The 16,228-nt window shown below is 37.0% G+C and overlaps 1 protein-coding gene across 1 annotated transcript in view; it reads right to left on the minus strand.

The window, feature by feature from the left end:
- The window catches only part of wrn (WRN RecQ like helicase), a 42,854-nt gene extending 30,825 nt beyond the window's left edge, over positions 1–12,029 (minus strand). The window contains exons 1-9 of the mRNA XM_007255253.4: positions 11,474–12,029; positions 8,712–8,824; positions 6,059–6,204; positions 5,285–5,433; positions 4,343–4,492; positions 2,488–2,533; positions 2,291–2,396; positions 476–860; positions 73–159 (exon numbers count right to left, since the gene is read on the minus strand). Coding sequence (XP_007255315.3) covers positions 73–159; positions 476–860; positions 2,291–2,396; positions 2,488–2,533; positions 4,343–4,492; positions 5,285–5,433; positions 6,059–6,204; positions 8,712–8,824; positions 11,474–11,542 — 1,251 coding nt within the window. The 5' untranslated portion in view covers positions 11,543–12,029. The remainder of the gene's footprint in view (positions 1–72; positions 160–475; positions 861–2,290; positions 2,397–2,487; positions 2,534–4,342; positions 4,493–5,284; positions 5,434–6,058; positions 6,205–8,711; positions 8,825–11,473) is intronic.
- Between the last annotated feature and the right edge of the window lie 4,199 nt (positions 12,030–16,228).

Below are 16,228 nucleotides of genomic sequence, written 5' to 3' on the forward strand. Positions count from 1 at the left end.
TAGTTCTTGAATGATCAGTTAATTTTTTTAGTTATTCGTGTTATAAAATGTAAAACTGAAGCATAAATCTACCTGAATCATTTCGCTGTCAAACTCATCATCACTCTCTTCACTCGCTTCATATGAAAGATCTGCTGAATTCTCCAGCGCTGCCTTCTCCTTTATTAGAAAATAAAATAAAAGAAATCATTATAATACGAAAACAAATTCATTAAATAGTACTTGCAGTAAATGTACAGTCTAAAAACATGATTTGGCATAATACAGTAGTGTTATATCTAACTAGTTGTTTTAAATAATTTAGATCATATATGGTAACATAAAATATCTTTTAAGAGAGTGGGGTAGTCTGTCTTCACTGTCCTAATTTAGTCCTTTAAAAAAAAATTAAGCAGGACTGGTATGTTTTAAAGGAACACATTTCAGCTATTAATAGAAAAAATATGGATTAGGTTTTAGTGGCTCTTTAAAATACCTGGAAAGCCAAAATAGTCTGCTCCTCCTTCTCCTCCTCTCTGGCCTGCATCTCCAACATCTGCAGCTCATACTCCGAAATGTCCAGCGACATGATGCATTCTCTCTGCACTGGCTGAACCCTGGGGTTTAGATCCTTTTCCACAGTTTCTGATTTCTTGTCCGGTGCTTTAAAGCAGGAATCATCAGCTCTGTCCTTAGAAGGTCCCTGAACCGCTTCATGATCCACTTTGTCATTTGTAGTGTTGTGAAGGTAATGGGTTTGGTCCTCAGTGGGGTTTGGGGAATGTTGTTCTACTGCATCCTCAGTCTGGCTTGTGTTGCTCTTCAGAAGATCTTTTAAAGATGCAACACGCTGAGATATTTCCTCCATTAGTTTGTTTGAGCTGTAAATAAAGAAAAAAATTAACTAAACAATGAAAGTAAATAGGTCTATGGGTCTGGGACAAACCTTCAAACAGATGTGATGAATTTAGCTGTCATTTTCAATATGCCCTTCTCAATTACAAACTACTATTAGAGCTGCGTATTGAAAAGATCCTGGAGATACAATATGAATTACTATGGTTAAAATTCTGTATATTGCGATATATTGCTATTTTATAGGCAAGACAACATATTACTTTTTTAAATCAAATTAAATGACCAGTTTTAAATATGAATTCACTTCAAAATTATCCTAAAACATGAATTAATAATGTGTGATGGACTACTTTTTTTTTTATCCATCCCCAATTACTAACTTTTCCTGTTCCACCTTAAATGAGGCTACAGCCTTAGGTGAAAAAAGTTTCCGTTGCACTATTTAAGGTGAAAAAGGAAAATTAGCTATAATACAGTACATAATACATTACTTTCTTGGAGAAATGCTTAAGGAAGATCAAAAATAAATGCGAAAATGAATAAAACTTATGAATAGCAAATAAAGTAATTAAACAAAAATAGTATGTGTATGGATTTTGTTTACACATACATGCAAACACAGCAAATTTTTTTTTATATAAAAATGTATTTTTATTTATTCACCAAAAATAGTAAAAACAGTAGCAATACTAAGCAATACTAAGCTTCACAGTCATGTGAAGGCCATCAGTAGCTGTATACATTTATCCCTATTTTATAAATACCTTTATAGATAAGAGACTTTTTCCTTAAATTATGCATTATTTTTTTTAAGATGAAACAAAGGAAGAGGGTTATCACCATCTTGCCAGTGATTTCTCATAACCTTCTGTTTGGAGTTTTCCATTGATAAATCTACATTTGGGAGCCATGAAGCCCTAAAACTTTACCATTTCACCCGTCTACCCGACCATGAATCAAGACATAGGGCTAAGTGCTAGGGGCAAGGGGTGAAATGGGATTGACCTCAAGTAGTAAAAGAAAATAAAAAAGGGTTGAAAGCATTGTGGTGGAAATTCAAGTGACAGTATCTGTCAAGTATACTGTTACAGAACCTGGCACAAACATTACAGCGTCTTACAAGATACCCAACACAGCCCCATTTTATCCAAACACTGAACTGCTTACAACACTGGACTTCTAAGCAAATATCTGGAATTAGAATATCTGATATGAAAAAGGTAACAAAACAACTGTTCATCACCAGCATATTTGTTAGGTTCAGATCTTAATGTTATGCTGTACTGGCCTGTTTTCCTAGAGATATGATGCAAATCTACTTTAACACTTACAGCTAAAAAAGGAGGAAGAAGTGACCAACGTGGCAGCCAGTACTCAAAATATACTAACCACAAATGCATTATTAAAATAACTATACGTTTGAATAAACGGAAACAGTTCAAACCTGACGAACCTGCTCGTGCAGTTGATTCCATCAGGAATACAGCTAGCCAGGTTCTCGATTTCTCTGCTGACTTGATAAAGCTTCTTCTTCATGCAAGCTGGAGCTGCCAAAGCATCTAAATAATCACAACACAAGTTCACCTGAAGACTCCATCAGCAGACGGAAAAGCACGGATATGTTTTGAAAAACAGCTAAACGGAGCTTACCTGAGCTTACCATCTTCTCCAGCTTCTGATGAATTATCAGTCCAGCCTGAAAGATAAAGAGATCGCTAAAATGATGATGGGCAGTTAAAAGGATCTATAGTAAGTTGACTTATATTTCTGTTATTTTTCCCCCAGTTTTTATAGAGAAGCACTTTGTAGTTCTATAATTACAGACTGTAGTTCTGTATCCATTTCTTTATTACATTACTTTATTATCCTCCTTTTATACTGTTCTATAATAGTCAGGACCCCACAGGATCACCACAAAGCAGCTATTATTTGTGCGGTGGGTCTTCTTAGCACTGCATGAGAAAGTAATAATTAGGGGTGTGCCATATTATATCGTACGTGATAATATCGACAAAAATGTTGAATATCGTGAACGATATTATACTCTGAAATATCGTGCCATATCACCCACACCTAATTATTACATCAGGGTACTTTTTTTTTTTGCGTTTTTGGCAAAAGAAAAATTCACACTGTTCTCATTTCCATTATATATATATATACTAGAGATAAATTTTAACTGTCCAGTATCATTTATTTTACTTTAATCCTGGTTATATGGAGACATTTGAAATGCATTACTGGTATCATGACCTTCCGGATCATTGACTTCAGTTACAAATTTGATAAAATTCTTTTTTTATTTTCCTCAGTTAACAATATCATATTGCATGGAATAATACAATTAAAAATATTTTTTCTAATTTAGTGTTTTGTCATAAATCCAAAAGTATCATTATCGTGAAAATACCATAAAGTATTGTGATATTATTTTAGTGCCATATCGCCCACCCCTAGTAACAATGACATGATGGTGGTGTGTGAGTGTGTGTTATAGGGCTGCAACTAATGACTATTTTAGTAGTCGAATAATCTGCCGATTATTTTTTTGACTAGTCGATTAGTCATGATCATTTTTTGTCATCGGCACTTCCTAAGGTTGAGGCTCCCGATCCAATTCCTATTTTACGTACAGCACACAGACTGTTAAACCTTTAGGGCCCAAGGCCAATTGTGTAGTACATTTTAAAGGTTTGACACAAAGAATATATTATAGAAAACATTTGCACAGGCAGGATGTTATATTAAGAAGAATCTAGGATTCTTTAATTTAAGATGTAAATATTAAGAGAACATAAATATATATTTTAATGGAGTGGGTAGAATATAGTATATCCCCAACACTTATCCAGCTACTTTAACTTACTTAATGTTACTGAAGGAGATAAAACAGTTTAAACTCACAATGTCATTAACACACCATATCAGTGTTCAGACTGTGCAGCGAGCAAAACTGTTGTTAGTTCACCCCATCCAGTAAAGACAAACTAGTATTGTGGAGTCAGGTGTAATTTGTGTTTGTGTTAAACTGTATGCACGTCTTTCTCTCCTGCTCTCTCCCGTCTCCTGCTGCAACTAAACATACGGCAAGGCCAATTAAGATGCTTTATTTCTCACGATGTGCGTGTCTTCCTCTGTCTCGCACTCTCTTGCGTTCTGTCTCACACGTTAACAATGCGTCGCCTTTTTTTTTTTTTTTACAGTCAACCATGTCCAATGCCGACCAATTATTGCAGCCCTAGTGTGTTGTGGTGTGCTGGTAACAGTGGACTGATATCAGACTGAAATCAAGGTTGAACCAAAGTGGTGGAACAAACTTCCACTAGGTAATAGAACAGCAAAGTCTTTCACTTAAACATTACTAAAGCTTGAGGTATTTTGCTGATTCTAGTTTCTATAAACTAGCTAGTAAACTTAACAAAGTACTTTTATAAGTCTCTATGAATAGAGGTATCTGCTAAATACCTTAAATGTAAATTCTTAACAAGCTGTAGATCACACTCACATAGGCGTCCGTGGCAGCATAGCGCTTTTGCTCCTCCGTTAGCTCAAAGTCATCCCAGTGGCTACAGCGGACGCCCCTATCTTTGTAGAGCCGTTTTTTGAATAAGTGCTTAACCAGCCCATCCAAGCTCCACTTCTCCACACACTTCAGCTGTTCACAATTCAAACACAAATTAGAGAGGTGTAAACTGGCAAATTGATGTTAAGCACCATTGTGATCATATATGGCTATTCACTGTACACTGACCAATCTTACAACATAAACATCTGGACTCATCAAACTGTGTCTAGAACATCTGGGTTTTCGTCTAGTGCTGTGTGAAATGACCTGAAACCCAGCACAATTTCTTACACATTTTAAATGGTTACAGAAAGGGATTTTTTTTATATACAAGATGCTTTAGCTGTTTAATCTGAGTTCGAGATCTCCTCTATGTTGGCTGGGTATTATACCCTAAAATATCGTCCAATATCACCCACCCCTAAGTATCACATCAGGGAACTACTGTTCTTATTTCCCATTATATATCTTCTAGAGACAGATTATATCTGTTCAGTATATTCCTTTTACTTTATTCCTGGATATATGGAGATATTTGGAGTGCATCATTATTAGTATCATGACATTCTGGATCCTAGTCACAAATGTGATAAAAATCTTGTTTTTTTGTCAATACATCAGTTAGGGGTGTGCCATTTTATATCATATGCATTGATAAAATTTAATTTTCATTTTATTGCAGTAGTGTATTCTTGAAATATATATAAGTGTTTTGTCATATCAACAAGAGTATCGCTATCGCAAAAATACCATAAAATATTGTTTTATTATTATATATTATTTTAGGGCCATATCATCCACACCTAATTGCCGTAATTTATTTTCCTTTTATGGGTAAATGAGTACTAATGAATTAGAACAGCAGCCACATGAATGTCTTACCTTCTCATTTGCCAAATCCGAGAGCTCTACAAAGTTTTTCAGCTTAATGTCATAATCAGACATCAGCCTCCACATGTCTCCTTCAACACCCACGCCAACCTTTTTGATGTTTTCATCTTCCAGAAACATCTTAAGACCAGAAGGAAATCCTGCAAGAGAACTCAGAGGTGAGGAGAAGGCCCTTTTTAAATGCTGATTTATTTTTTACCCTTTAATTTAATTATTTTCTATATTATAGAATAATACTCAGGACATTAAACCTACAATGAAATACATATGTAATTGTGTAATGAAGTAAACAAAGTTTTAAACAAGCTTTGATTTGTTTGTACTTTATATTTTTCAAAGAAGCTCCTTCTGGTTTGATGCCAACTTTTCCCATTTTTGGCATTATTCTCTCAGTAAGCTTCATGATGTAGAACCCAAAATGGTTCTCAAACTGTCTTAAAGGAGTTTCGAGAGGTGCTGAACTTTTGTTAAGAGTTCATAAATCAATATTTGATGAAATAACCCTGGTTTTTAATCGCAGTTTTCATGCATCTTGGCATGTTTTCCTCCACCAGCCTTACACATTGCTTTTGGATAACTTTATGCCACTCCTGGTGCAAAAATTCAAGCAGTTCATCTTGGTTTGATGGCTTATGATCATCCATCTACCTCTTGATTACATTACAGAGGTTTTCAATTTGGTAAAATCAAAGAAACTCATCACTTTTTCAGTGTCTCTTATATTTTTTTCCAGAGCTGTATATGACTGCGAACAGTTTAGCATACCAGTCATTGAGGAGAGGTGGAAGAGGTAGCACTTCTCTTCTGAGGCACAGAGCTGCACCAACGCCACTTTCTTGCTCTTCCCTTTGGTGAAAGACGGAGGCCATTCCAAATCAAAGCCCACTGCTGAACCGGGAGCCAGAGAGGACCTGAGTGTAAACACAAGGGTTCAAAAACAACAGGATCAGCCATAGTGGTATAGTGTAATGCCTGATATAGCACAGTGGAGAACGGACCACGTGGCAGACCCACCATCTGAATAAGATCACAACAGTATATCAATAAGAGTCCTTGAAGAACACTCTAAAGTCTACAGTCCTCTAGGCTATACACTGAATAAATGGTAAGTCAATCAATGTAAGATAAATTAAATTATTATAGAAATAAAACTATGAAAATGTAGATTGATATACACTGCCTAGCTAAAAAAAAAAGTTGCTACCTGGAATTATCTAAGTAAATGATTTGGGGTTGATGCTGCAGTTGGTCTGCAGGTTTAGGTTCAGCAACAGTATGTGCTGAAAGAATGAGGTCAGCTGACTACCTGAATATACTGAATATTAGGGCTGTCCCTAACGATTATTTTTTAAACGATTATTCTAACGATTATTTATTTCGATTAGTCGACTAATCTATTTATTGAGAAACATATTTAAATAATTATTATTTTACGTTTTAAAGCAAACGATAAATTACTATATTAATATATAATAACAACAACAACACAAGCCTACTAAACCAAACCCCACACTTATAATCACTTACATGTACAACACGTTTAGATCTTTAACGCTAAAAATGGTAAGCTCCCATACACCACAACCGTGTGTTGCACTGTTTTCTGTGACGCTAGATTTTGTGACCACTGGCAAGTAGTTCTCAGCAGACCGGTGCACTGGCCGATTCGAAACGTGTTCGTTTCTAATGTTTACCCCGACTGGCCAAAACGGTTCAGTTTAGGGCTGAGGGTAAGGTGTAGGTATAGAAAGCTTCCGTTTTGCCAATGAACGCTCATAACCGTGAGCACTGGTCACAAAATTCCGACGGTGACAGAAAACGGTGCAACACCGCAGCGCCGACGGCGCTAGCTAAAATAACTTAAGGCAGCTAGCTTAACTAAACACCTGAACTTATGAATAATGCTACTGTTTCTGGAATCTGCGAAATGCCATGCACAAATATAAACCAAAAATTTATAATTTCTGCCTGTGGCAGGTTTAAAACCTTTGGTAGACAGCCTTAAGTCTTTTTAAGGACACCCGCGGAGACCCTGATGTAAACGGTAACTTACTGTGTGACCCTGTTGACATAGTGCTCCTGGATGTTTGCGCTTCAAGTCCTTTTGCACGTATGGCAGAGGACCACATTGTTGCCCTTTTGCGTGAAATGCTCCCAAACTTTAGATGCCCGCTGGCGTTTTTTTTGTAGCTGGAGATTGCTCTCCGGAGTCCATGCTCTCCTCTGCCCGAACCCGACATGACCCGAGGTCCGACCCGAAATCCGACCCGGGCTCCAGAAAATAGTCCGAGATGTAGGCGTCTGTTTTTTAATTATATTTTTATGTAAAAAAAAAAATAACGAAAATAACGAAAACTGAAAGTGAAACTAAACTAATTTATTTACAAGCGCTGTTTTCACTACCGCAGTTCTACAGCGGGGGTGTTGTGCCGATTCTGTCCGCGAAGCGGGAGTCAGATTCAGCAGAGAGTCGGATTCGGCACAAACGCGGCGGCACCTCGCGGTGCGCGGTGTCAGTTGTAAGCGCTCGCGCTAGCCGCAAAATACGGCAGAAAACACTGAGGGAGCTGCAGAATTATGTATGGGACTAGAATATGAGCTCTCACCAGAACAAGCAAATCTCTCTCTCTCTCTCTGTGTGTGTCTCTCTCTCTCTCTCTCTCTCTCTCTCTCTCTCTCTCTCTCTCTCTCTCTGTGTCTCTCTCTCTCTGTGTGTGTGTCTCTCTCTCTCTCTCTCTCGCACGTGAACTCCTCCGCGTTTGACTTGCAGAACTGTGTTTAGCTGTTCTTAAAAATCATTTTAATTAAATAATAGTTCTATGCTTCTATGTTACCGTGTTAATTAACATAGTTCTGATCATATTTACGACGCGCCGACGCACGTTATGCAAATCGATGTATTTTCGTAATCGATGACGTCGATTATGTCGACGCGTCGCCCCAGCCCTACTGAATATAAACCAGGTTATTCAATCAATGGATTTTTTTCTTCCCTGATGATACGGGCATATTCTAAGATGACATTGTCAGGATTCATGGGGCTGGAATTGTGAAAGAGTGATTCAGGGAGCATGAGATCATAATTTTCACACATAGATTGTTCACCACAGAGTCCAGACCTTAACCTCATTGAGAATCTTTGGGATGTGCTAGGGAATACTTTGTGCAGAGGTCAGACTTTACCAATATCAATGAAAGAAAGCATTACCACCAACATAGTACAATACAGTGGATGGTAATTAATGTGATCGGCTGTGTCTTGCTAGAATTGCCGGTACAAACGACACCAGTTTCTGTTCCAAGGCATGGTCGGATTAAAAGAAATATTTTTTTTAATTATATGACTGTACTTAAACAAAGCTTTATAGAACGAATTACGATATTCTTCTGTGAATATTTTGTAGATATCAAATTTTACCTTAAATCTTCTGATAAAAATGAGCAATCATTTTTCTCCTTGCTGTACATGAGTACGCCTCCAAATTCCAGGAACGGAAGATCATCCTCCAGGATGTTCTTTTTATAGGCACCCTGCGTAAAGACAGAAGGAATATTGAAATAAAGTTAATCTGCAGTGAGTAATATCAATGCTACTTAAAAACTCATCCCTAATAGAACATTTACAGATTAAACCAAAATAAAAATAAAAAATAATGTATGTAAATAGAAAAAATACACTATTTAGCACCATTAGATGTCGACCCAAGTATACAACTAACAAAATAAATAAGGACACAGTGTTATTCATGCATAGCACTCTTATCAAACACTAAAACATACTGTTGCCCAAATAACACTTCTTGTGAAGCCTGATAAACTTTAAACACACCATCTCATCTGTTAAAACAACATTTCCACTGGAACAGCTGAAGCTATTATACTTTACTGTGGCAAATAGTACATTAAGCCCTGTACAGCTCCTCATTCATACAGTTTCTCGTGGACAGATTTCAACAAACAGATTAAGATTAATCCTAGACTAAAATAAAGAGTAAATGTAATCAAGGACCACGATTTTAACTAATCACTAGTACATTAACCTATGTCCAGAAATTTACAGCTATTCAAATAAAAGGGCATATAAGCTTTCCTACAGAACAGCATGAGCTTTACTGGCAGTTTTACTTACAAAGATAGACAAAGTCCTCATCCATAGGCAAATTAAGAGATAAGGAGAGATAGACGCTAAACTTCAACTAAGGCTGGAGGTCTGCCAAACAGGTTCACATATTGTGCTTTTCAGCTTATGCAAAAAAGAATACGGGTCCTTTAGCCTCAGTCCTCAGAATTCAGAGACATTACATGAATAAAAGAGGTCAATGATGAAATAAAGTAAACTGAATGTGATTTCACAAGGGAAAACCATAAAACCAAATACAGCACAGTTGATTAGATTATACTGTAATCCAAGATCAGCACATTTAGGTATATCGCCTGTAGGGAAATACTGCCAATAGAATAAGACATTCTGGAGCAGATTAACATGAATCTGTTGGCTCCATGCCTACGGTCAGTAGTGGATCTGAGGAGTAAACAGACCCCCAGTACTGAGCAGTGAAGCAGTGGAACTGAGTTCTTGGGAAAGATGATGCTTCATCCAAAACTTTTTAATGAGATGTGCTGGGGATCTGAGGATGATGTGAGGTGGTGATCATCCAGCATCCTGATTTCAATAATGGTCTTTATCACTGAGTATAATAAAATACTTACATCAATGCTCCAAAATAACAAACGAGCAAGTGTCACAATACTTTTGTCTCTAAAGTTTATGTATTTATAAGAAATTATATGCAGAGACATGTTTGTATAAACATTTATAAAACTGTCGAAAGACACCAACGTTGAATCTATTGTCAGATTGGTGTACCAAAAGTGACATTACCAGTCTTTACATATAAAATGAGTCGATAAAACAAGAGTTATGTGGCAAAAATGATTATGACTAGACTTTTAGAGCCATAATAAATCACAGCACTTTTACTTTCGATACATTTTTGTACTTTTATTCAGATGAAGGTCTAAAGTTTCTACTTTCAACTACATATGTTTGGTAGGGCTAGGCAGTTATTCAAATGAATTTGATTAAATTTATTTTAATGGAATTTTTGAAATGGGATAATTTTCATATTACATCTTTTAATATAAAATTGAGGATAGATAGATAGATTCTTTGTGGAAATTTGTTTTCCCAGCCTGTACCATAGTACACATCCTGCTTAGACATACAAAGTAACATAATACATAAATACACACAAGGCTTTACACATCAGTTTAACGAGGTAACTTGTTAAGAGCTGAAATGGCTGCGGGTACAAAAAAGGAGAGGGGAGGGAATCTCAGTAGAGATACATTTGCTTCTGTCAGAAACCTCAGTGATTTATGTTTACATGGAGGTAATGTTTACACCGTGTTAAATATAAAAGCTGCATGTAAGGATAAAGGGGGCTGTTTACTATGCGTAAAAAAACAACGTTGTGAAGGAGTTCCTGGAGGTGCTGAATAATAGTTGCTGCTGTTCCTTCATGCTGTGAAGCTCCAGCTCATCATAAATCACCTCAAACCACCATCTCAGTTTATCAGGTTTAAGTCAGAGGATTATAGAGAACAAACACCTTTTTTTACAGTTTACTACATAATTCTATACGTGTCACTTAACTGTACGTAATATGTATTAAATATTAGTCTATAGTAATGTTAATAAATTAAAGAAAGAAATAAAATAGAACATTAAATGGGAAGGTGTGTCTAGCTTTAAGTCTCTTCGCTGTGATCATGTTGACAGTGGTTATTTCATTAAAGTGGTAGTATCAACTTCCCACCAGAATTAGATTTGAATAGGGCCACAACCACGCACAGGTACCTGCAGACAGGTATGCAAATAAGGGACTGTCTGGTCCAATAAAAAGCCCCCACACCTTCCAACAAACTACAAACTACAAGCAAAAAGGGAACTAAACAGGAGAGGCTGTGGCTGGAAACCTGTGGAAAACGAACCTGGCTAATTGTTATATAGTTAGTTTCCTGCAGTGCTGTTGTACCAGGAGCTAGAAGTGTTTAATAATCTACACACACACACACAAATGAGGAAACACAACCGAACCTCCACAACGAGAATCTCATATTCTTATAATGAAGAACTTGGACAGCAGGTCAGTTTCTGATGTTTCTGTGTTTTCTTACCTGTGTGTGAACTTGGTCTTCGTGTTTCTGTGTTTTGGACATCCATGTAGGCAGAGCTCTGTCTCCCATTGCTGAACAACAGCTCCAGGTTTGAATGGTTCTTTAAAAAAGCTTCAGCTTTGTCTCTGAGGACAGATGGTTACTGTTGCCATTACTGAACACAGCTGGGTTTTCAGGTGTGTGTTATTTAGCTAATGTTAGGCTGGGTAATCTAGTTTAACGTTAGCCCCGCTGACACACAGCACAGCGCTCTGTACACAAAAACACACAGAAAACACAGCCGCTCCGCCACTATAACACTCGACACTATCTCTACATTAAAGCTCCCAAACCGTAGATATTTTCACTGCATATCTGTGGAACTGTCGCTTTAATTAAACACTGTTAGGGGAGTTTTAGTTCAGTTGTCTGAGCCCGGAGTCGCAAACTCTCCCGCCGCCTTCTGCGCGTGTTTATTGATGTTTGAGCGTATCAGTGAGAGAGGGCGCCCCTACAGAGCCGGAGGAGCAATGACACGCGGTTTAATCACTACACAATCTTTATAGATTTAAACCGTAGACTGTGTATAGCTTTTTTAGTCTCTGATTTAAACATTCATATAGCTTTAATTTTAATAAAAATTCAAGTTCATAAATTACACTATTAATATTTCATAGATTTCTAGGTCCAACAAATCCTTATCTGTATTTATAGGTCAGAATTATTTTTAGATCTGAAAATGTGTAGATCTGATATTTTTTTTAAATCTGAAAATTCATGTATCCGAATTTACTTAACTGAAAATTTGTAGATCTGAAAGTTTATGGATCTGATTTTTAAGATCTGACAATTTATGCATCTGAATTTTTTGTCTGATAATTTATGAATCTTACATTTTTTAAAATCTAAAAAAGGAATGGTATCTATCTGATAATGTATGGATTTGAATTTTTTTTAGATCTAAAAATTTGTAGATCTGATTTTTTTTTATCTGACAATTTATTCATCCGATTTTTTTATCAGAAAATGTATGGATCTGAATTCTTTTATCTGAAAATTTATGAATCTGATTTTTTTATCTGATAATTTATGGATCAGATTTTTTAAATCTGAAATTTCATGGATCTGATTTTTTTAATCTATACGTTTTATTGAAAATTAAGTTTATAACACTATAACACTATATATCAAGTTTATTAAAAGTAGGATACATTTATTTCAAATACACACAAAAAATGTCAACTTTAAAGCTTAATGGCATAGAATTCCAGGTCCAACAAATCCCAATCTGTTTGGGGATGTTTCTCATAGTCCGAAATCCTTTACGAGAGAAAGGCACAGATAATATAGCCAAACTAACTAGTGGAATAAAATAAGAAACTAAATTAGTCTGAACAATAGACTGTATATAGCTTTTTTTATATAGCTTTTTTTACAGTCTCTGGTCTGAACTCCTGAACGGCTGGTGTGTGTTCTCTTTTGCTGTTTTCCCCGTTATATTCAGAACATGAGCACGGACCGCTAGTGGGAGCCCGATAGTGAGTATTTAGTGAACGGAGGTGAATGGAACTAAACAGCTAAAAAATACATTTAAAACAGTGTCTGAATGCTTGTCCGAAATACTTCTTTAAATATGGAAATTTAGATAAAAAATTTAGCTAAAAAGAAAAGAAAGCCATCCTGTATGTTTCCATACATAGTGAATCCACAGATTCACTAGCATTACTGCTACTGTGTGCTGAGTGGTTAGTAAGTTAATGCTGAATCGACAGCAAGAGCACTGAGTTTAAAATGTTAATAACTGCAGTTCAAAGCTTTACAAATTAAGTGTGTGATACTAAAACATTGGCTGTTGTTTTGAAGGTTCAGTGTACAAATGATAAAACATATATATTCCATGCTTTTGCTCATATGCAATAAAACGATATAAATCTGATTTATCAGCCCTACAAAAAGTAGATGATTTTGGAATTCCTTTGAATTTTATCCAACTAATGAACTAACATGAGCACTAAAACAAGCAGGGCAGTGGTACACATTTCAGTACAAGAAGTTATGTAGACACAGCAGTAGTATATGTATTTTTGTTGCAGATTTAATAAAATTAATGGTGTGAGTTGGGCCAAGCTTCAGCTGATGAGTTTCTGAACCACCTGTAATGAACCCCCAGAGAAAGCCATCATAAATCACATTTGAGAGAAATTCATATAGAGTAAACAACTGCTAACATCACTGGGGCTCACACAAGCAGATGGGTAAGGTGTGGGCCTGCTGCCATTTGTTTTTGCTATTTTACGACTTAAGTTGTAAAATATACATTATCATTTGCTATATTTTGGCCGTGTTGGAAATAGCATGTATGTCACAACTTATTTTTGCTGAATCGTAAATTTTGACTTCAAGTTCCAACTCCAGGTTCTGAATGCAGAGGGCGTTGATGTGGTGAGAAACTTGTTTTTCTGATAAAACTGACTCTACTTGAATGCAGGATTAGTGACTTTCTCTTTGGCAAGTAGCAAAGCTTTGTAAGCTCTTTCTGCAGCCAGCTAAGAGTCTTTAATTTTTGTTCGGAAGTATTTTGCCAATTATTCATTGAAAAAGCCTTAAAGTTCTATGAGATTCTCAGCTATCTTGCTGCCTGTCTTTTTTTTTTTTTTAGGTTAATGATGTAAAGGTAGGGGGCGCCAAGTGGTCCAGCAGTCTAAAGCGCTGTCACTATGATCGGGGGATTGCTGGTTTGAATCCCAGTCATGCAGCATGCCATCAGCTGCCAGAGAGCCTTGGCCTTGCTCTCTCTGGGTGGGTAGATGGGTAGATTTCCCCTTATCACTCCTAGGGTGAAGTTGATCAGCACAAGGTGTCTGAGCTGATGTATCGGAACCAAGTCGCTGCATTATCCTTCAAACTCACTGGCTTCTTGGCAATGCTGCTAGTGCTAGTCTTTACCCTCCTTGTGTTGTGACATCACCTGTGATGGGGGTTTGGGAGAAAATGGGGGGGGAAGGATGTAAAGATCAGATGACTGTAATGACTATGGAAAAGCCTTCAAAGTACGCCTTCAGTTTTTAGAGACAGTGTAATATCTGTATCAAGAATTTGCTGCTATCACTCTACCAGTGATTTTTGTGCCACTTGCTGCAAAGCATGATCAATCCACACTGTGTTTAAAAAAACTGTGCCCTTTCCATCCAACGTAATTATGTCAACCATAATACACTGGCATCATGACAAGGTGCATTTATAGAAACAGCAGTAGTATATGTTAGTATTTTTGCTGCAGATTTAATAAAATTAATGGTGTGAGTTGGGCCAAGCTTCAGCTGATGAGTTTCTGAACCACCTGGAATGAACCCTCAGCTGTTTAAACATCTTTAAAAGTTGAGTATTATGTGTTTTATCTGCTGCAGCTGCAGAATTGCTTGCGCAGCTGATGAAGGATTTCCCCTTGAAGGAGCTGTGAATAATATTGCAGCAGTCCTGTACACTGCAGGTCTCTGTTAGTTAATTTCATAGTTAATTTAACTGCATAGTTAATCTATTGCAACTGCTTCTAATTGGAAATGTGCCATCATGACTACCTAAACAATTTAACTTAATGCATATAAAGCTTAGCAGAGACTTTGAATGAGGGGTTCCCATCATTTTGCAAAATGTATTTGCCACAAAAATGTATTTAATCAACTGTTTAAACCAGTACAGTGAAATGATACGTTTACTGGGGAAACTGTAAACTGTGCTGCCCCTTTCTCTCCAAATCTGTCAACTGTGCAAAATATCTGACTGCAATATAAAGGCATGTATAGAGGCAAGAGGAACCTCTCACCAAGAGGAACACTATCCAAAGGTAGTAGCCTCTCAGAGATTTTTATAGGGAAGCAGGGGGAGCACATTTCATATCCTCTTAGGTCTTGTGTCTATCAAGACCACACCTGTAATCATGTAACATGTCTGTCTGTGTGAGACATAGCTTTATGCCGAGTTGTAAGGTGTGTAATTTTAACGTGTTGTTTTAATGATTAATGATCAAATAGAAAAATAACTACTTTTAACGCAGCAGACTAGTTGAAAACCATTGGTTTAAGGCATCTGTCAGCACTGTAGTGTTTTTTTGGACTCTTTAAGGGGGAAGCAGCTATGACATCATCTGTTCAAATCATGTCTCTCAAACAAAGGATAGTGTATTTTCCACATTGCCAGTTGCTCACCGTGTCCGAGTGGTCTGTCTGTCTGAAGCACTGATGTAAAATTCATACAAGCACCGCATTTTGCATCCGAACACGAAAATTAACCCATTATAGCATTCGAGCCTAATCTAACATGCCACATTAAAAGGCATACATTACACTTTTGGAGGTCTATTACATTATTATTTCCGTTACATCTACAGTTGTGTTGAGCAAATCGCCTTACCCAGCAAATGATGCAAATGTCGGCTTGATTACCACCGGTGGAACAGGCATTCGTATTCTGAGGAAGCAGGGGCATCTGAGGACACCTCTCTCTGCCTCCCTACGACACAGGCAAGCAGCACACCACACTGCAGCCTTGTCAGCATTCAGCTTGCAGTCTCATCCCATGTCCTCAGATGCCAATTGTGTTGTCAGAAATAGCCTGTTCAAAAAGGGCTAATCTATATTAGCCTTTCAGGAGCACTGCATTAAATAACCTTGAGCTTTGGAATTGGCATTAGCGTTAGCATTAGAAACAAGTGCCCTGACCCAGAGTTTAAAGCTGAGTCCTGAATGAAAGGAGGGAGAAAATACAGGAGGAGATCTA

Source organism: Astyanax mexicanus, chromosome 20, assembly GCF_023375975.1.
Source record: "Astyanax mexicanus isolate ESR-SI-001 chromosome 20, AstMex3_surface, whole genome shotgun sequence".
NCBI classification, from domain to species: Eukaryota; Metazoa; Chordata; class Actinopteri; order Characiformes; family Acestrorhamphidae; genus Astyanax; species Astyanax mexicanus.